The sequence below is a fragment of the Lepisma saccharinum genome, chromosome 16, assembly GCF_977018435.1.
Source record: "Lepisma saccharinum chromosome 16, izLepSacc3.1, whole genome shotgun sequence".
Taxonomy (NCBI): domain Eukaryota; kingdom Metazoa; phylum Arthropoda; class Insecta; order Zygentoma; family Lepismatidae; genus Lepisma; species Lepisma saccharinum.
Genome location: NC_139244.1, coordinates 7,030,891 through 7,053,834, shown reverse-complemented (window position 1 = coordinate 7,053,834; position 22,944 = coordinate 7,030,891). Strand labels below are relative to the sequence as shown.

At 40.1% G+C, this 22,944-nt stretch overlaps 2 protein-coding genes across 3 annotated transcripts in view; one reads left to right on the top strand and one right to left on the bottom strand.

Moving 5' to 3' along the window:
* Positions 1 to 22,944, top strand: part of alphaSnap (Alpha-soluble NSF attachment protein) — a 125,253-nt gene that overhangs the window by 34,248 nt on the left and 68,061 nt on the right. The window lies entirely within an intron of this gene.
* LOC145999869 (serpin B6-like) lies at positions 121 to 22,944 on the bottom strand. Its single transcript, XM_083137138.1, has 8 exons — positions 22,608 to 22,944; positions 17,627 to 17,739; positions 13,899 to 14,081; positions 9,974 to 10,184; positions 8,908 to 9,122; positions 6,354 to 6,539; positions 1,244 to 1,385; positions 121 to 322 (listed from the first exon to the last, which is right to left on the bottom strand). Exons 1-8 carry the CDS (start codon positions 22,633 to 22,635, stop codon positions 168 to 170), a joined length of 1,233 nt encoding a protein of 410 aa, XP_082993264.1. The 5' UTR covers positions 22,636 to 22,944; the 3' UTR covers positions 121 to 167.

Below are 22,944 nucleotides of genomic sequence, written 5' to 3'. Positions count from 1 at the left end.
CACACAATCACGTGATTTCAGAACACCCGTTCTTATGAGTTTTCGCATGAAAATAAGTTACGGGAAATTTTCTTGCCTATCCTGGGAATTTCAAGGTTAAATAAACGATACACCAGCACTTATCTGTTTTTATTCGGCTCTGACTTTCTATACATTGTCACCAGGTGTCACCACTTGCGCAATGTTGGCTGCTTGGAGGGGTTCCTGAGTGACCCCATGAAAAGCATTGTTCCTGTCCTCTTCTCCAGGATGAAGAACAGGAACGGGTGTGTCGCTGTGAACTGCAGCGCCATGTGGGCCAATGTCCGCGCCTTCTTCGTGCCTGAAACAACATGCACCACGATAAATTCCTAAGTGTAGGGAGTCTGAGCAAGGCCTCCTTGTACAGTCACGGACACTGCCGGCTTGTAACGATTCCATTGAAAGTCAATGTATTCATTACAAGCCGGCAGTGTCCGTGACTGTACTAAGGCCTGCGTTATTTACAAGAAACGTCATCATCGGTAGGCAACGGATCGCACCACACTTCGCCGATCTTCCTGGCGCGCTACCACGCCAAGTGTCCCGGTTTCGATTCCATAAGTGTTCTCTCTGACTAACCCTTAATCAATTTCATCATATCATCATTCATACTCGTCGACGCGACTAGCCAAAAGCGGCAGAAAAGTAACTTAAAATAACCAGCTCATTCAATCAATCGCCATCGTTGAAACTATGTCAGTTTTCAGCCCTGGGTGCAAGGGGTGAGCGAGGCTCTGGCGTCTGTGGGACTTGTGTGCTGTCCATATGTGTTTGAGATTGTCTCTTCATCTATCTCTTGTAATCAAGGGGTCCCGGGTTCCATACCCGGTGGAGGCAAATTGCACAGTGATAGGCCCAGTCCCGATTATCCTCTGTGAATAAAGTGGACTTAAAACAAGAATTCAAATTATTTCACCCTATCACCATTCATCCTCATCATATTTATCCAAAAGTGTAAGAAATACAGGGCGAATAAAATATATTGATTCATTCACCTACCAATGATGACGTAGTACGTAAACAAGAAAGTCTCTGCACGGGCCTTGGTATAAGAAGGTATTTGGTCAGGTCGATGATATAAATTGGATGGACAACTAATGTGAACAATAATATTAATAATAATTATCGTATATTAGAAACTAATAACCACTTATATCCTTGGGGCGATCTCTACTGGATAGGCCAGATGAACGAATCAGGCACAACACAGGGGCGGACTTACCTCGGGAAGCAGCGGCTGCCTCGCTACCTTGCTCGTTCACCTCGATGAAGGCCTTTTGGAGGCCGTCGGACACGTGGAACTTTTGCCCTTTCACTATGTCCGAGAAATCGGCCTTCGTCGTGAAGATCTGAAGCAGTCCAAGCTGGGGAGACAAGCAGAGGAATGCGGTTAGAAACACTGAAGCAGTGTTGCCCGTGAGCAGTCTGAGAATGTCGGAAACGACTTGTTGTGAACCAAAAATTAGCAGAACTGTAAACATGTTCCTGGGAAAGCTATAAGACTTTGTACACACAGTGCTCTATGACGGCAGCTGTCCCGGGTTTGAATCCCGGTCTGGGTGTTCTTTGTGAATATCCCTTCATCAATTTCATTACTCAACCTCATCGTTGCGATTAGCCCAAAGCGGAAGAAAAGCGACGTAAAATAACCAAACAAAAGAAAATCAAAGACTTGGTAAGTGTGGCTGAAGAAGATTTATCCCCACCCCATTTCAGCCCACCTATACCCTGTCCCAGATAACTGTAGAGCAGGGTCGCGCATATCGGCAGAGGAGGAGGAGGAAAATCGAGTGGTGAAAGCGCAGCGTTGCCAACCGTACGGTCCAGACCTTAGTCCGTACGCTAAATGCATGGCTTGTCAAAATTTGCTCTTGCAGTTTTATCCCTAATATTTCCCTAAGAAATTCTTAAACCAATCGTACGGACCTGGAGACAAAAATACGGTCCGTTTGACATGTGCGTTCGGTATTATCCTTTCCAAAAGTTTGCAACGCTGCATAGCGAAGGAGGAAATCGGGGAAACTCCCGTCGCCCATTACGCAATCCCATTTCTCTCACTGTTCATTTTCGGAGCCGCCTCGCGTCACTACTTGCGCAGAGACTTGTCCTCGTTCGCCTGGTCTACAGTTAGCTGGTACGGATAATAAATAGCCGTTCCTCCCCGATAACGTAGTGGTAACTCCGTCGTCTTGTAATCAAAGTTTTCCGGCTTCGAACCTCGGCGAGGGCACATACAGGTTTGCATCCTACTATAAATTGTAGGTCAGTCCCGATTAGCCTATCTGTACATAAAGTGGACTTAAATCAAACTCTGACAATAATTTAACGTAATAGCCCCCAACCCCACACACACACACTACTTACCGTATACTCTAGGCTATCTAAGCCCGTAGCCAAGAGGCTAACTTACACAAGAACTGACTGGAAAATATGCATAAAATTACTCATTTCAAGAAAAAATTCTGCTTCAGGAGCTGGCAACCTCATTCTAGTCTTAAATATTAGCATGCAAATTTTCGATTTTTAGAATTGCTTTCGCAAGGCGTGCCAATAATCCTATTTATTTTTCTTTCTTTTCCCGTTAAACATAGAGCCCTATACTTTATTCCTGCGTTTGTACGACATTTCAATATTTAAAATTAGACACAATGTCAAATCACATCGGCAATCCCCAAACATGAACGATGAATAACCCCCACCCCCTTTCCTTTTGTTATTTCAACATTACAGTATTGTGAGCAGTGATGTGCGTCTACGCGTAAACAGCGATAGTCTACATTCTACACGTAGACTATTGTATACACGTACATTACGTAATCTATGTAATCAACATGGCGAAAGGCGATAACTTAGCAAAGGGCGGCGTGGAATTAAAAGAAAATTATACTTCGTATCAGTTGTTGATGTGTGAAGAGAACTTCTCATACTCTTTCAAATTCGAACAATTTCTCACGTAGGAAGAAACCTAATATAGGAAATATTCTAGTGTTTTATGGGAAAAAGACTAATTTTCCCTCACGACTGCCATCTGTTGTTGTCTTTTGCATACTATTTATCTTCTTCCATAGTTGAATAGAAGAGAAGAGAAATTTTGTTGTAAATTGGATTATTTTCATTTCGTTAGGAACCAATATAGTTGAAAATGTCACTTTCCTTTCATGAAACTCTTGAAAATTAATTTTAATGCACTTTAGATTGTCTACGTAGTCTATGTAAACTATAACCCAATGTAATCTACGCGTAGATTACGTGTAGACAACGCATGTAGACGTAAACTTATAGTGTACAGCACATCACTGATTGTGAGACAGCCCAGATTTGGATTGAGCATACGCCACCACACGGAAACTCACAGAGCTAATGATACAGAAAGAATTTGAAGAACTATAAAGATAAAAAGAGAAAGGAAGAGAACGTTATGGAACGAGAGAAACAGAACGAGGTATAAAGAGAAAGAGAAAAAAAGAAACATAGGAAGAAAGTAAAGAGAAGAAAGGGGAACAGAGAAACAGAGATATAAAAAATAGAGAAACTGAAAAGAAAGAGATAGCGAAACAAAGAGTGACAGAGACAAGTAAAAGTAGGAAGATACGAAGACTTAGATAGGGAAACAGAGAAAGAAGAAATAAATTTAGTGTTATGAATAGAGGAACAATGGGGGATAGAGACCGAGAGAGAGATTCAAAGGAAGAAAGCAGAAAAGAGAGACAGAAGAAGATAAAGAGCTATGGAAACTGGAATAAAGAGATTGAAAGAAAGAGAGAGAGAGAATTCTAGCAGTCATGACCACCCGACGCAGAGCTTATATGAGAATATTTCCTTGTTGTGCCAAATCTAAAATAATAACTATAATAATTAGAGCTCGGAAGTTGAAGACCTATAAATTGCCAAAAAAAAAAAGACCTGTATAAAGGTAAAGGTAAAGTCCTCCCCTGTGCATAGCACCACGCCATGAAGGCGTATAGGGGGTGTGGGGGGTAACGCCCCACACTTTCTTGATCCGGTCGTGAGTGGGGGTGATGTGATCATCAGCACCACGCCCCTGACCACCTTTACCCCCCAGGGTTTCCCCCAGGTACCCATGCTATACCTGTATAAAGACCTAAAAATATAAAAAAAAGGCCCTAAAAACGGAAAAAAGGACGTATGAATGTGATCTAAATTAATTAATAACTTCAGTTTTAATTACGTATTTAATGAACAAAAAGAATAAAAAATTCTGGTGGTATGGAACACACAGTGCGAAAAAACTATATGAATGAAATGCATCTTCTTTCAGACATTATATATTTTTTAGATTAACATAATTTGAAAAATCATATTTGAATGGCTTATTGCAGAAAGGGACCTGAGTCACTTTTGCACAATTCTGAGAAAAACAATGAAAAATTGTATAATATTAATAGTGTAAGAAAGAAATGTGCCGTTGTTGGCTCAAATATTCAACATAATGAATAGTTAATTTTGCAACCCTCAATGCACCCCCCTGCAGTATGCTGCTAGACACAGTGGAGATGAAAAAATTAACTCCGATACCTCAAAAATGTGACTCAGGTCCCTTTCTGCAATAAGCCATTCATTTGAAGAATCATATTTGGCCTAACCACACTAGGGTTACAGAAATAGGACTTCGGCTCAGTTGGCTAATTTATATATATATATAGTATATTTCTTTACTACAGAAAGGATGTTTAAGAGGTGATGAACTCATGATGATTCGAATTGAGAATGGGCAGTAAATTCGTAGTCGAAAGAAGGTGAAGTTGCAAAAAAAGCCGTTAAGACCTAAAAAAGGCTAAATAATGACCAATAAGCCAAAAAACGCCGAAAATGGCAAAAAAAAGGACAAATAAGACCCTCCTTTTTCTGGCCTACAATGACCCAAAATGAACATATACAGAAGGTTGTTCGCTTTACATCCGACCATGTTTGACGGGTACTCACTCACCTTAGGAGATACCGCGCCGCCACCACCGATCATGTTCTATTGGACCCCCAGCATTGTGGACTATCGCCCGGCATTTCAGTTCAGCAAGCTCCGGCGCAGGACAGGCATGGGAATTCTGTCCCACTCTTCCCTGCAAGCATTCCATAGACCATCCAGGGTGCGCGGGCGGCGATGCTGAAGACGTCGTTTCAACCAAAGTAAGTATATATATATAGTTGAGGTTTCAACAGTCCAAGTGCGCAAAAATCTATTGGACTGGCATCTGGGCTTTTCATAGGAATGTCTTCAAACGGAATGACACGAATTCCTAATTCCTCTGCCATTTCCTGATAAAAACGTAGTGATGTTCTGGCGGTATGACTCGAAGCCTTGTCCATATGGATCATCACCTGGTTCGCGTCCATTCCATACAATTTTGGGATGTCTCTCCGATAGATAGGTGTCAGAATGGAGTCTTGGAAGTATCTGGCATTCACCTTCACGTTTTTGTCCACCTTGCGTATCATCAACTTACCCTCATATCCGAATCCCGTCGCAACCATAAAGCCACGAGGGAAACTTTCACTGCACTGACGAACAAAGTAGCTGCGCCCCTTGCCGTCAATGTCACGGTATGTGATCGCCCGAATGTGACCACCAGCAGCGAGATGGACATATGATTCATCCATTGTGACAACTTTCTTCCATTTGGAATCCGCCAGATACTTTTCATACAGTTTCCTGCAGTTCGTCTTACGTTCGGCAATGTGACGCGGTAGAAGGTGGTGTACACGGGCCTTCCGCACACACTTCAAACTGAGGCGCTTACGAATTGCTTTGTTCACAGTTGACGGTGCGAGGTGAAATCTGTTGGCCATATCACGTTGAGTCGGGGGATTTTCTTGGCACGCCAATCAACGGATCCTCCTTCGCACTACGGGTGACACTTTGCTTGCAGCCCTTCTCCTGGTGGTTTTCGTGGGTGAATGTTTCGCAAGGAAAGCCTGTTGTGTGTAACGAGCCACAATAGCTTTCGCAGTAGTCACCCCGAGTGTTAACCCATTCTCCCGACACTGTTTCACAATGCGTACGTATGAAAACTTAGCATGGAAAAGGGCCATTACGTAACCCTCCCAATACCGGTTGATTTTCGGCGCCATTTGATAACATTCACTACCAACACTCACGCACCTACAAGATCAGACACAACACTGCTCCCGCCAGCAGACCCATAGTTTCAGCATGATACGCCAGGTGGCATCACCGAATCGACAATGGTCGGATATAAAGCGAACAACCTCTGTATTATGTTGGGCCTCGTCTTCCGACACTAGGGGAAAAAAAGGATATTTCCTCAACTTTCGGGCCCTAATAATAATATAATAATGATCTGAGCATCACCCACCGGTGGAAGCACGTCGTTGAAGTCCATCGTTTCCTCCAGCCTGAACCTCGGCAGCTTCACACTCACTTGGTTGGATTTGAGCTTCGCCAGGATTTGATCCAACTGCGCTTCTTCCAGGTTCTTCTCCACGTCGTGTATGGCCTCCTTCTCGAACGGGAGGACTACGTACATGCTCAGGTGGCCTCCCTGCGAGGGAAGATTACAGGCCAAGTTACTTCGTCTGACACAGATATAAGCACGCAATCTGGTAGAGGTTATACACACAGGGGCAGGCACAGAACCGTTTATGTGAGGACGTCCTCGGATGGTCGTGTTAACAGATAGAGGAGCATTCCACGAAAAGTGATCCTACTCCATGTAAGAAGAAAAATGAATCAATCTGGAAATTATTATTGTTTTTTATTGCGAATATAATTTGCATATTTCACTAACAATTTTTATATATTGCTACAAAATGATACCAAAAGCAGCTCTGGAAGTCGTGTGAATAAATTTATATATAATTACAAAGTTGTAAAGTCCATTTTGAAACACCCTGTATATATATATATATATATATATATATATATATATATATATATATATATCTTACATTCTTCACAAGCTACGACGCCAGGCGTCCCGGGTTCGAATTCCGGCCTGGCTATGGATGTTTGTTAGTGTCCATTCATCAATTTCATCATGTCATCACTCATCCCTATCTTCGCAAAAAAGCCAAAAATGGCACAAAAAGCGAAGTAAAATAAAGGAAATCACTACAAATCACAGGCAAATGCTGTCAAATTTGGCTAAGCTTTTAAAGCGTCACACACGGTGGCGGCAATTAGGTGGGTGTGGGGGGCAGTTGCTTCCCCACTTTTGTCCCCACACTATGGCCTCTTATTGCTAATCCTTGTGAGAACGTAACCTGTCCTTGCCCCCCGGTTTTGGCAACCAATCGCCGCTATTGGTCACACAGATTTTCGTTAATTCTTTTCGTGCATTCAAGCTATGGTATCAAACTCAAGTTTTTTTCATTTGTTAGCACACACTTCATAATTCTATCAAATTACTTCGTGATGGATATTCATCTCTAGCTAGACCTTTACATCTTGTGTGTTAAATGTCACACACGTAATACTTCTTCGTTTCATGAAACTTATGACATGGGCAATAGAACAAAAAACAATTAATTGTACATTCATCACTGGCTCATTATTATTACTATACTATTATTATAAACTAACTAACTAAATAACTCTCTAGGCTTCTTAAACCCGAAGGTTTATGGCTGCAGCAACATAAGCCTTTTATCTGTACCTATCTTGAGCAAGATATATATACCCTTTTCCAACCCTACCGATTTCCCTAAGGTCCATCTCAACGTTGTCCCTCCATCTTCGTCTTGGCCTTCCTACAGGTCTCTTACCATCAGGTTTCCCAACAAGAATCCTGTAAACTCCTCTTTCATCTCCCATTCGTGCCACATGGCCTGCCCACCTAAGTCTTCTTGATTTAATTATTCTAATGATATCTGGACATGAATACAAATTATGTAGTTCTAAATTACGTAACCTTCTCCACTCGCCTGTCTCCTCATCCCTTTTAGGTCCAAATATTTTCCTAAGGATCTTATTTTCAAATACTCTCAATTTATGTTCCTCTTTCAATGTAAGGGACCAAGTTTCACACCCATATAATACTATAGGCAAAATTACTGTTTTGTATATTTTAACTTTTAGTTTCTTAGATATTAAACGAGAAGACAAAAGTTTATGAAGAGAGAAGTAACATGCATTTCCTGAATTAAGCCTACTTTTTATTTCCTCTTTAATATAATTTTCACTTGTTAATATTACTCCTAAGTATTTGAATTTTATTATTATTATTATTACATGATATCTTACATGAAGGTGAAAGTGGCCCTGAACCTCAATTTTTAAAATTAAAAGCAAAGCTGTAACTTTATCCTATCTTGGGAGTGAATAATCCAAAATTACCATTTGCATAAAATTTCAAGTATTATGCATAATTAAGTTAGAAGGTATTTTACATATTGTTCATTTGTTTTAACTTTTTCATTTATCTTTCTTTTCTATTGTGTCCCACCCTTGACTCCAAAAATCAATTTCTCCTTTAACTTTTACATTTCCCCCAAAACTCAACTAGAATATTCAAAGGTCAATTACCTTCTCTGTCTTAAATAATTTATGTTTCGTCATTTGACAATTCACAGAAATGAAAATAAACTTCTAAGTGACACAATATTGTTCACTTGTAGCTACAAATCTGGGAAAGTATTTTAAGGGTAGTTATGTTTAATCAACAGTGTTAAGTTTCATAATTAATTGAACAGAAACTGTAGGAATAATGTTCCTTAACTATCAGTAGAATAGTTACTTCAATATCAAAAATGTAGTCCGCTTGTTGAACTCGTGACAATGGAATACACAATGGGAAAAGTGGATGAAAATGCAAGGGGAATTATGCTATCAGATTGTAGCAAATTCAATAGTATGACTTTTGAGACATCCTGCACGCGATAGCACTAAAAAATATATACAGGGCAACTCACCACGTATGGAAGTTCCAGAACCTCCGCTTCGAGCTCCTTGAAGCTTCCGTACGGAAAAACGCCTTGGACCTTCATCATCTGCACCGTCACGTTCGTCCTCTCGTCCAGGTAGAAAGCGTCGGGGCGAGTCTGCTTCTCGTTGAACTTCGTCTGCCACGTCCCGGCGAAGTACACGGCGTTCACGAGCACGCACTGGCTGTCTTTGTCCAGCGAGCCTAGAATTCACCACGTGCAAAAAGAGAAGAGGCGATAAAAATCTGTGGCACTTCTTTCAGGAGTAAAGGAATAGTGACGAGACGAGTCGAAACTTGACAGGCTCGTTCACTGGCGTCACCAGGATGTCTTCAGGAGTGGGGGGGGGGGGGTTGTAAAGGCGTACATAGCTGCGTTCAAGGGGGGCACAAATTCGTGGGGGCAAACTCACATGGACTAAATTAAAACCTTGTTCGAGAAATTCAAGGAAATGTGGTGTCACGTAGTAACCAGTCCTCATTTTGCCATCTTTTCCTGCGTTCGACGTAGGAATTGACCAAAGGGGGGAGGGGTTATGACTCCCACCAATCCCCCTTTGGGCACGCCACTGGTGTCACGGATGTTACCAAATTTGCAGGTGGAAAACTTGAAATAGAAACTATGGCCCATGAATGAACATTATGCATTAAAATATGTTTCGCACAAAGAACAAAGTAAATCATCAACATTTTTATTTTTGAACATATTCTTGAATTCAATATTAATAAGCAAAAAATCCTGTGTCACGGGTGTTTTGTTACGGTGTTAGAATGATCTACGAATTCACGTTCAGTATCAACTAGACATGATAAAAACAAAAGTGAAACGATATACTTGTTGGATCCCTACAGTTTGATCTCTATTAAAGGTGTTAAATTATACTATCTGGTTAATTAAGAAAAATGTTTCCCCAGCATTTCCGCTTTTCTGGGGTTTGCTCATCTATAAAGAATCGGGTATATACCTGCCTGGTATGACCGAATGGCTTAGGCAATCTTAAGAAAAAATCTCAAACTTGTAATCACCCTAAAAATGGCGTCCCCAGCCCGCTCACCTGCAGGAAAGAGGTCCTTTATTTTGTCGTGAGTCTTTTCCTGGACGTAGTTGTTGATCGCCTTCCTCGTGCCTTCGTTATCGGAGAAGTCCGCCTCTTCGATCCCCGACTGGAAGTAGGTGACTGCCGCCTCCTTGAACACGTCCGTCACCGTGAGGGAACTCTCCATGTAGATCCTGTTCGCCACTTGGAGGATGTACTCGTTGTTGCTCTGCAAGCACAACACATTCATAGGGACCTGATTTTTCGTTACCGATCGAAACGGTGAAATTTTGGCGGCGATCGAGTGGGCGCCTACCGTCACAAGGGAGCCGTAACATCGGTGAAAAATAACTTCCTCAAAAATAGTCTCAAAGGTGATGTGACCAAAATTTAAAATACTAGTTTAACACCACAAGGGCCGGACCCTGTTGCCGAGTGGTTAGCACATCGCGCTGCGACGCCAAGGGTCCCGGGTTCGAATCCCGCTCGGGCTTGGTTGTTTATGAATGTAAATTCATCAATTTCATCACTCATCCCCATCTTCGCAAATTAGCCAAGAGGCACAAAACGCGAAGTAAAATAGACTAAATCAATCAATCAAACCCCACAAGGAAGGATAATTGTAGGCGTATTTGGCAAGGAAAGCGCGCTGAAATAAATTCCAGATTTTTCCGAAAAATAACACCGAAAGTACAAAAAAAAAAGAAAAAAATACCGATCTTAAAAAGAAAATAGAACCGGAAAGGTGTACATGTAGGTGGGTCAATCAAGTGTAAGGTGAAATGTCATTGGTAGACAGACAGAACCTGTGATGTGTTACTAAAAAAGTTGGCTCGGTGTCCTCTGTGTCGTCGATTTTATCTAATTATCCCACATTAACCGTCGCGATTAGCCAAAAGTGGCAGAAAATTGACGTCAAAAACAAAAATACTGGTACTAACAGAAGCACGTTACTAAAAAAGAAACTAGATAAATTAACTTTTAGTTGGAGTTGAACATAATTGTGTGCGCGCGCATGTGTGAACATTTCAAGTTTATCATCTGCTCATCATAGACATTCTTAAAATTAAATTAATCATTTCCCAACTTTATCCTGCACGAATGTCACATCGTCATATCCAGTGCTGCTGGAAGTGGAAATTTTTAGCTGCGGGTATGCTTTCATCAGTGGCGGCGATTGGGTCCAATAATCGGGGGGGGGGGGGGCAAGGTGCCAAAAGTAGGGGGGCAGAGATTGTATATTTCCCTTTAGATGAGATTTAGCATAGTGCGGGGCGAAAACTGGCGAAAACTGGTAGGCCACTGGCTTTCATGGATGGACATGGAGAATGTGCAGAAATTGAGGGGAGGGAGTTGCCTGGGCGGATGTTTTGTGAAGATCTTCTTAACGGGGGATAGGATAGAGTCCTCTTCCGTCCCTCACTTCGAGTACTGGTCATATCTACAATGCAAGAGCTTCCCTGGGGGCCTTTGGGTAGACCTGTGTACCCAGTCATTTTCTTCACTTATTTGTTTATCATTAGATGTACGGGCGTTTGAATGTCCAGTGTGTCCGAGAAGAATGTGCACCCAGTAATTTTACTTCAAGCAATCAATGTTGTTGTCATGGTAACTTGTTGATTTTGTTCGCTCGCAAGTATGTCATAATGTAAATAGATACAACCTTAGTGACAATGAAGTTCGACCAGTCACAAATATAGGAGTGCGTTGTGAAAGAAGGAGAACACATGCATATGCTGAACATATTTTATTCAGCAGGCTACATGGAACAAAGGAAAACATAAATTTCCGCTGCAACGCAGCAATGTATGGTGTCCACACAAAATAAAACATTTTCGTCCATCTACACGTGACATTGAAGTTCGACCACTGTTAGAGGGGATCCTGTTTACCATGGTGTGACGCCGCCCCGTCGGCGAATAACTGTGGCAATGCGTCGGGGCATGCTGCGGACGAGTCGTTCAAGGTATTCCACATCGATGCGGTTCCATTCCTTCTGCAGGCAGGCGATAAGAGCAGCCACTGTCGTGGGTCCCCTCTGTTGCACACGTCGCTTAAGAGCACGCCACACATTCTCAATGGGCGAGAGGTCGGGACTCGATGGTGGCCATGGCAGAGTTCGCACGTGATGGCGAGTCAACCATTCTCTTGTCAGCCGCGCTGTATGAGGCCTGGCATTGTCGTGTTGAAAGATGAGACGCCGCCTGTGGAACAGGTGCCTTCGCACTGTGGGAAGATGCCGCTCCAGTATGCGTGTATAGGCGTGTGCATTCACAATGCTCTCCCAGACGTGTAGTGGGCCAACCCCAGATGCCGTCATGCATCCCCATACCATCACTGACGCAGGTTTCTGTACCCGACGTGCATAACATTTTGCTTCATTCTGTTCCTCCTTCCGACAAATTACTGTTTTCCGTATTTTCCCGTACACAACATTGAAAATGGATTCGTCCGTCCACAAAACCCTGTTCCACTGCCGAAATGTCCATCCCCGGTACATTCGTGCCCACCGTAGTCGATTGCCTTTGTTCAACATGGAAAGGAAGGGTTTACGTTTCGCCTTGTACACTCGGTAACCGCATCGCTGTAGGTAACGGCGAATGGTTCTGGTTGACACTTCAATGTGAAAGCGTACTCGAGTCCACAGTCGTAATTCGGCCACAGAAACATGATTGTTGGTCTGGATATAGAGCCTAAATATCCGTAGGTCACGCACGCTCAGCAGGCGTTTTCGACCGGGGGCCTTACCTGGCTCTGTAGTACCCGTATTTTAGTGGTGTTTGATGATGATGCAGTGGACGGTTGACTTGGGTAAGTTCAGTTGGCGCCCGATTTCCCGTTCACTGAGTCCATCCCGTTGCAACTCCACCACTCTTCTCCTCACGGTGTTGTCAATAGGTTTGCCCCTGGCCATGGTGATGATGCACTGCGGTTCCTTGGTGCACAGCACCTGCTTATATACGGCGGACTCCCTTATCGTGTCCGTGACGTCATGCTTCCGTCGAATGCGCCACTATCTGGAATTTTTCCGTATGGGTCTGGTGCCTGGTCGAAGTCCAATGTCACGCGTATAGTTCCCCGTTTTCGTTCTTTACGTGACCTTGGGTGCAACATGCTGGGATCACGATTCTTGCCTGCTCACACGCCTCCTCTTACACACATGCGTCACTTCTGCGGGTCACCCATTCCACCGCCTATGCCTCTGTGCATTTAATCACGTATTCCTTTCTGGTCGAACTTCATTGTCACCAAGGTTGTAAGTACATATGGCATATACAGGGTGTCTCATAAGCAATAGCGCAAACTGACACAGGTGAAAGTACACGATAATACAAGCAAAAAAGTCTCAGTAAACATGCGTCTGCAAAGGAGCCGTTTTTGAGATAATTGCGAATGTGTGGTTACAAGCCGCCACTGACTTCATTGTTTGTAAACGTCGTCCTAGTTGGTAAAATGCTAATAATACAGTAAGAAAAGTGACTCCCACGGTACGAGTAGACTGTGTGCTGATTGTATCCATCCTGTTTGATTACAACGCCACCTCTCGGAAATCTTTCGTTTTGTAAACAAAGAGCAAACCTCGGACCGCGCAAGGAGTAAAGCAATCCGTGTTTACAAAATGCAATCAATGACGGCTTGTACCTACACATTCGCACACATTATTAGCATTTTACCAACTAGGACGACGTTCTCAAACAATGAAGTCGGTGGCGGCTTGTAACCACACGATTATCTCGAAAACGGCTCGTTTGCAGACCCATGTTTACTGAGACTTTTTGCTTCTATTATCGTGTACTTTAAACTGTGTCAGTTTGCGCTATTGCTTATGATACACCCTGTATATTTGGATAATGTGTACTGTCATATAATCCAAGGGTACGGAGGCTTCTCGAACACCCTGTAGTGCCAAAATTTTAAATAAATAACTGAAAGTGTTCCTCACCTGGGCAAGAGCTCCGTACAGGAGGGTGAACTGCTCCAGGACCTTCATCTTGTCGTTGGGCAGCTTGAGGGCGGTGGCCAGCTCGTCGGCCGTGCTGCCTTTGGCCCCCGCGTACATCATGGCCAGCAGACTCCTCATGCTGAAGGGGGACGCGAACACGTTGCCTTCTTTCTCCTTCAGCACCTGTACAATTTATCATACATCATTTTAATTTTGTTAATAGTCTAGATTTAAGCAGACATTGTCAGTTTGGATAACTTTTCGGTATCTGGATCGGAAAGTATCGGTAGGAATTCATCTATTTGCACGAGGTCCGCAAAAATGGCACGCGCCACCCTCAAGGAGTCTAATTATCCTAGAAATTATACAAAATTCAAACTTTATTTTTATTTTGCAACACATTTTGCACTAGAAACTATATTTTGTGATTACATAACCTCTGTTTTAATATTCTGATTTAATTATTGAATATTATAAAGCAAATTTCTTTGTAAATTGGTGCATTTAATTGGAGAAGAATATTTACACACAAATATTGGACAATATATTGAAGAAATTTTAATTATTGCAATTTTCAAGTATCGGTATAGGTTCAAAGTGGTATCGGCTAATATATATATATATATATCCCTAAAAATGAATATGTAAATCTTTGTTTGTTTCCTTGTTTATGCCTTATGTTTATATTTAACTTTTCTTGTTTTTACCTTAAACCATCTTGACTTGTTCTTGTTATTTGTTAGAGTTTTCAGTGTAAAATGGCCTTAAAAGTGCTGTATCTGAAACTTTGAATCAATAAATAAATAAATAAATATATATATGTATATATATAAACACACACGTATATAATGATAAAAAAAGAGCGTAACGGACTTGAATCATCCTTTCAAATTCCCATAATCGTACAAATAACGGCCAATTTACCATATTTGATGCATAATGGGAACAATGTATTCGGCCTACAGAAAGGTAGACACGGTGATCAATACACGAAGGCAGAAAGAAACAGATGGAAAGAGATACGAACACAGAGAACGAGGGAGAAAGAAATATAAACCGGAGAACAGAAATAGTTGAGAGAGAGAGAGAGAGAGAGAGAGAGAGACTCGAAGACCGACAGAAACCGGGGCTAAAAGGTACGATGATAGAAAGGAAAAGAAAGGCGAAAGACGAGGCATACGCTTACCCATTTATCTTCCAGAATCACGGAAACTTTATTCAAAAACTGAAATCCGCACTGATCAAATTGAATCTTATCCCCAGCTTACCTGTTGAAAATTTTATGTACATTTCTGTATGTACTCCATTTTATTTTAGAGCATTGTCACCATGCGTGACTTGATTCTTAGTATAATCAGTGGCGTACGCAAGGGGGGTTACGGGGTTTAAACCCCCCTTGAGCTTTTAAAATATTATGAAAAATTCTGTGGAAAAAAATTAAAAATGGCCGATTTATCACAGTCAGATCTGCGACAATACTACTACTACTACAACTAATAATAATAATAATTTGAATTATTATTCCCATGCAGCACTAAGAAAAGCACAGCATTCCAAATACACGCGTCTTTCAGAGTGAATGCCTTGAAAATAAACAGAATTCTTGAAAATAAAATATGAGGGCAACTATGATTTAAAAGAGAAAAAAGTTGTTTTGTATCTCATCTGCAACAATGTCCAATGAACATGTATTTTTTTTCTGTGAAGAATGAGCATTAACTAAAGGAAGTTCTTTGTTCGTTGTAAGTGGCTAATGTATAGACAAAGGCTAGACAGACAAGAATAGCCACACTGTAACCAGTCCACCTTCCCATTGTTTACCGCGGCAAGTTTCAATTTCTGAATTCAATTTACAACAATTTTAACTATTGTAAAATGTTTTGTTTGTAAGAATAGCGAGACAATCCAGATGTGAATTATCGGGGACATTTATGCGGGGACAAAGCCAGAAAAATTACAACCAATTCCAGGAATCGATCACGGATCTCGTGAGTGGTTGTCAGACACCCTACCGACCAGACTACCGCTGCTCCTTGGATGAGTTCCATTCTTTGATTATTTCAATTTATTTAAATATATGTTCTTGTTTTTTATGGATTTCCTTCACACTTAAAATGTCTCACCTCGTTAACTACACAATTATTTCGTAACAAAGAAACAAAAAAAAACAACCTAGAATTTGTCAAAAATCGAATGACTAGAAACTAATTTCGGTCTATTGCTTTCATAAATACTATATTTATATAGATCTCTACTACTTAATAGTGGCAGTGCTACTAGTAGTATTATTAGTAGTAATTCAACTAATTAATTAATTATAAGTATTATTAATCAATTATGAGTATTATTATTTAATTAACGTGTAATAAAACAATGGTAATGTGAATTTGGAGAAAGTTTTAGAAATACCCCCCCTGATGAAATCAACGTACGCTACTGAGTATAATCGTAGCCAAGGTCATGTTTTGTAAGTTCCGACTATCTCCATTTAAAATGGCAACCACTACGCTACTATCACTGAAAAGAACCGGTTCGATTATTGCAGGAAGAAATCTCTTATCTGCGTTTCACATTGTTGCCAATTTTTACCACCGATGTTACTGTGGGATCAAATGTGGAACTACGTGCGAGGAAATAGCTATAAAGTGCAAGTTATTAACATTTACATTATTATTATGGACGATTACGTTCGTTGTTTCTTTGCACAAGTGTACGAGGAGAAAATTTGACATGGAGCTTGAATTTATCTTCTGTGTTTTGAACTGTATTTCTGCTTGTAATTTTCTGCTTTGTTTTGTTCTAGAAACTGTTCGATTTTCAGCTGTTTGTTTGTTTAATGTTCATCTTTCGAGAGATGCCACCTGGTGTTGGCTTCAACTCTAAACCGGAAATGCAATGATGTATTAATTTTTGTCCAGTGTCGACTCCAGAAATTTTGTAACAGGGACATATCCAGAGATGGCTTTATATTTGGTTTATTTTACGTCACTTTAGGTCACATCTAAAATTCGTTATAAACAGGACTTTACATTAAAGTCTAAACTAAATACATTGTTGTCAAGCATAAATTATGACCTATCATAATACGAGTATGTATTAGATGCTAACAAATTAATATAGTATTATAATAATTTGTAGATATGTATGTATGTGATGTATGCAAATGAAAATTTGGTTAGACGATTAATATTTTGTTGTTGTACATACATACAGTAAAAAAAAAAGGTAAAGTGTTCCCCTGTGCTTAGCACCACGCCATGAAGGCGTATAGGGGGTGTGGGGGTAACGCCCCACACTTTCTTGATCCGGTCGTGATCACATACAGTACCTATCAAAAAGTTTTTACGTTCTATGGAAATTTTGTTTTTAACAATTGTACAAAATCAATATTTTTCAGGAATTTTGAATCCATTTTAATTTTTTTGGAACATACTTTAGGATTTTTCGAAATTAATTTGAGTTTTTAGAACCTATTATAGGAATTTTAGAGCCTTTTTTAGAAACTTTAAAAAAAATTTAGAACCTAAAAATCCGAGGTATAGTCATGAGATTTTAATTATCTGACTCTGATTAGCTTTTGTTGACTTTGAGGGACTCGTGTCCCCTCACGCATAATAGTTTTCAAGAAATAGTCATAAAATATATTAGTTACATTTAATCGCCAAGTGTGGGATGCTAAGAAAGCAGAAATTCACGATCGATGTACAAAGTTGGAATCTTCTGAATACCTTATAAAGATCCATAGCGAACTTAACGCTTCCTTGGTTCAGAGTCGGTGGTGTTGGTGTCGCACTGTTCGAGACTTTCACAGCCTGGATGATGATGAGAGAGATGATTGGTGCTGCAGGAAAAAACAACAACGATTTTTTTAAGATAACATGTGGATACAGACACACGGAGTCAAAATTTGAAACAACTCGCGGGAATGTTAATTTTTCATGATTGTAAGAGGTGTGTGGTACATTTTCATATCAAGTTTGTCAAGAAATAATGCGACATGAATTATAAAATTCCAAGTAATCTCTAAAACAAGAAATGTAGAGGTTTTTTTTGACAAACACAACACTTCTTGAAGTCTGAATTATCCTGTGAGTTAGGCACAATTACAAAAAGATGATAAGTTCCGCTGTAAATATTTGAGAAGCAAAAGTGCATTTTTTTTGTACAGTAATAAACCTAACACTCTCATAACTACATAAATGCCCTATTGGAAAGGAAATGTTTATTCTATGTGGTATGCATATCTTTTAAAAAATCTAATTAAGGATAACATTCACAATTTTAACACCAACATGCCATTATCAGGCATCCCAAAATGTGGCCAGTTTTTTTGTACCGAAATCTTCTTTTATTCACCATAAAAATGTAGAGGGGGAGCAGATCCAAAAATGGGGAACAAAGATAAGATCAGAAATGTTGTTGAATTCATTGAGTTAGATTATTTTGCTTTTACGTCGCTTCATTCCGCATTTCACTAATTACTCATCCTCATCGCGATCAGCCTTCAATTGAATTGGTTTTAAGTCCACTTTATGCACAGTAAGGCTAATCAGGACTGGATCTACAGTTTAAAGTGGGATCCGAACCACTGCAATGTGCCTCCACCAGGTATCGAACCCGGAGTATAGTCATGTGTAAGGTTCTCCCACTTCACATCGCGTTAGCGCTGTGGCACCCAACGAGTTAGAATAAGTACAAAAAAGTTACTGAAGAACGTCTTTGCAATGGATTTTGCTGTGACAAATAGGACTGCCAAACTTCTCCGGTGGCGGCGCCACCCTAGTTGTGTTCTTAGAAAATGTTGTTCATCTGATTGCCCTAGTGTGCTATTCAACCTTTATCATCACTGAAGTGTAGAGTCTCTCGTCTAAATTGATAATAAAGATGTGTTACGCAAAGCTTTAAATTATGTAGCGACTCGTAAGTTTCCTGAAATTGCATTCTTGTTAAGCTAAGAATTAATGTATTAAAGCACAACAGCAACAGCGTATGTTTATGGACAAAGAGCACTAAAAATTCTCATTTGAGACGTTCCTAGCTGTCGCAGATTGACAATACTTTGCCTTGCTTTCTTTTCTGGTTTCGAGTATGTCTATGTGCAATTCAGCGCAGATTCGAAATCGGAGATACTCCACAAATAATCTAGAAAAATAGATTAAGTGGCGCATGCGTAAGATATTTATTATTACACGGTACTCATATATTCACTATGCCCTCTCCAATAACTTAATGTTAACCATGGACGTCAGCAGATTTTTTTCCAGGGAGGGGCAAGGAAGGTATTTTTTTCCAGGGAGGGGCAAACAAGGGTCATTTTCCACAAAAATAGTGTTGTTCCCTAAAAAAACATTGCTTAAATTTGAATTTATTTATTTATTTATTTAATTGAAACATAACAGGCGCATGCCCAATTACAGTGTTCATAATGGGATGACACCATTACATAAACAAGAAAATTAACAATAAATATGAATGACGCAATATACATTTTATATTTAAGAACAATTGTGAGAAGAAATTGATTATTAGATTATAGAAGCAAAGGGAACCCAGAGACAATGCAATAATAAATGACGCTAAACTGTTGGATATAGCCTTACAAGCTGAATGAAAAGCAAAATTCAATGAACGAAACAAAACAAAACATACAGAAATTCAGCGAATAGATCTAATGTTACAATTACATTTAAATAGATCTACGCTTGGATTATTCTTAGAAACTAAATTAAATAACTTGCACATTCTCCTCATGGGTTCAGCTTCGGTCATTTTGATTCTTCCAAGGGGGATTTGAAAGAGATCAGTTCTGGGCCTTAACATACAGTTTGGCACATAAACATTTAAATTCGACAACAAATTAAAAGAATCAATTTTACCATTGATAAGCTTGGAGAGAAAAGTTATTTGACTTGTTTGCTTCCTTTCGTCGAGTGACGGAATATGAAAGATTTCGCGTAATATGTTTCTAGGAGTGAGTTTTGGATATGTACCATCAAGTTTAAATAGTAGATATCTGAGAAATTTATTATCTTCGATATCTTTCTTGAATTGCGAGTTCCAAACAAGAGAAGCAAATTCGAGTTTAGATCTGACGAGGTGTTCATGCAATAATTAACACACATTATTGTGGCTAAAATGAAATTATGTGTGAAATACATAATTTTTGGTTGATTTTAATTTTCCATGGGGCGCGCCCCCCTTGGCCCCCTTCCGGACGCCCATGATGTTAACGCATGCTTTCTTTGTATTAAGCAGGCATTTTCACATTGTTCTCTCCTCCTTTATTTTAGTATTTTAGTTACAACACTATCAAAATTGTAATTCCTGTAAATACGAACGCCATAGAGGTTACGAAAAGCGAGACGGTAGATAATATCTCTATATACAGTATATAAAAATGGATGTATGTGTGTATATGTGTGTTTGTTTGTTCAGCAATAACTCTCGAACGACTGGAGCAATTTCAACCAAACTTTGTACACATATCACTTGCAACCTAGACATAAATATTGTGGGGGTAAGACACCCCTGGCATCCCTAGGGTTGGGGTGGGAAGGGGTGACATGTAAAAATAATCGAGAACCACCGATATCAAATTCCGCACAAACGGACATCCGTGGCTCTATGCAATCCGCACAACGATAGTGTTTCTCGGGTTGTCTAACATTCAGGCTGTGTTGTGAATGGAATCCATAGTTTTCGTGACACTCCCAATGCGGTTCAACTCCAAGTTCATCACTTATCGGCATGGGGGGTGAGAGGGGTGAAAAATAAAATGCCACAAATGACCTAGATTAGTGTCGAATCCATAGTTTTCGGAGTCGCTAAGCTAATTGGTGACATTCACGATCACATTTAAAATTAGTTACATTTTACACTATAGTTAGAATTCATTATTTTCCTGTCTAATACAAGTTTGGGATAAATAAGCACCCGGGCAACACCGAGTAACAGCTAGTATTTTATAAATAACAAATCCTAGTTAAATTTTATATAAACTAGAGCATTATTCTTACTAACCATGTAAAAAAAGGTCAATTATTAACAACAAGCATGAAAATAAAGTACAGCCGTACGGAATTATGTTTTATTCCTTAAGGCACCAACTCACAACAATAAATACTTAAATTGTGAGAACGGCAAGTGACGTCAGCAGATACTATGCAAATTTTAACGTTATTTGAGTTCAAATATATTTTTTTGTTGTAGATGATAATCTTTTTTAAGATCCTAGTTTCACAGCACTGGTCGGGGTGCAATGGGTGACCCGTTTCCAAAGACACCTAAATGTCAACCTCTATTCCACGTAGTACACCCTGTACTGTATTTTGCAGACTAGCGAGGCTATGGCGTCTGGAGTCACAGTCTTTATAATCGTCCGTGGGTCCGTGTCGTGTTGTCCAAGTGTCTTTGTGATTGTCCTTTAACCCATTTCGTCTTATCACCCTTCATCCTCATCTTCCAGATTAGCCAAAAGTGGCAGAGAAGGGAAGTAAAATAAATCAAATATTCATCTGCCGTGTTCCGACGTAATTTCTCAAGTTAAAATCAAATGAAGAGTTCAATTTAATATAATAGCACGCCCAGCATCGAATTCCCCGTGTATTTAAATGGGAAACAGTTGCCTGTCTGAACCGCAAGGACACAACTATCGTGCTGCCACCTACAATTACCTGATAAGCACCATTGATGCTTCGTCCGCCATGACATGAGTGTCCGAAAGGGTGAAGTTCCATAAGAGCAAATGTTAGTTGCGACGTAAATATTCGATTCGTGAATATTCAATTTTTGTCAGCTTGAGATCCCTTTCGCTACTCGATTCATATATTCTAACTTGTTGGTGGAGCCACTGTCCTGTGTGAAGGTGTAAGACGGGTGCATACGGGTGATGCAATTCCATTCACTGAACGACCATTGGTTGACGAAATGACGTCACTTTGGAGATAAATGGAACAAGCATAACAAACAGGAACTCAGTTCTTCGTTAAACTGAGCACTCGTACTGTAATGTAAGCCAAAGAACATTAAAATGCATGTTCATTGAATGTACTCAATCATTTTTCCGAGTTGTTGTGCACCACTGCCTCACGGCTTCACAACTGACTTGTTCAAACTGTCCGCTTGTCGGCGCTAGTAACTTACGTATTAACCTTTCAGATGCAAGTGACGTATTCTATTGTAGAATCTAGCCACGTTCATGAATCACTCTACAAAAGCGTCACTCAGTGACCCCCGTTTCTTCAAGGGCCTAAATGTGGTGATGTCATTCGAATTGTTCGTCGAATATACGGAAGGGCACATCTATATCAATTCCAAAGTAGGGGCGAGCCTCCAACTAACATTTATTACGTCATAGCAAGTTAAGGTAGCGATATGAGTTCCATTACAAAGAAACAGTATATAGAAAAATTGAATCAGCATTTTTAATGTTGAAACTGAATCAGATCCTTTTTCCAGCTTAGTCAATATATCATTTGTTCGAGATGCACAAAATTGAGCGTAAGATTTTGTCCTTGTACAATTTGCACAAAATATTGAATCAAATTTGGATTAACTTACATACCAATCCAATCATTGTCTTACAGTAACTATGTAGCATTTGGAATAGTAGCAGACACTTACGTAGTATTTATAAGCAGATAAAGATAAAAAAGGTACATGCCGATAAAATATGCGAGTAATTTATAATCTACATTGTTTCAAACTTACCTCCGTGAAAAATACAAGCGAAATGCATGACGGGAAGCCTGGATTACGTTCATCCAATTCGAAAACAGCTTCCTCTTGTTTTTACTAGGTGCATAAAGGATATAAATATCTTACTTTCACTTCCACAACCTATATAAAAATTGAAAATGTACACTTCCTGTCTCCCCCCCTTAGAAATTTCTGCTACAGCTACACAGATCGAACATTTCCAGGGTAATCCATGCTGATAAGGTACGACAACGCAGGAACGAAGTTAGTGCCAACCAAAAGCAACAAGCGTGCATTAAAAAGGCGATGGTAAAAATGTAAAGTATTTCTTCTTTGCTGAGCAAACGAA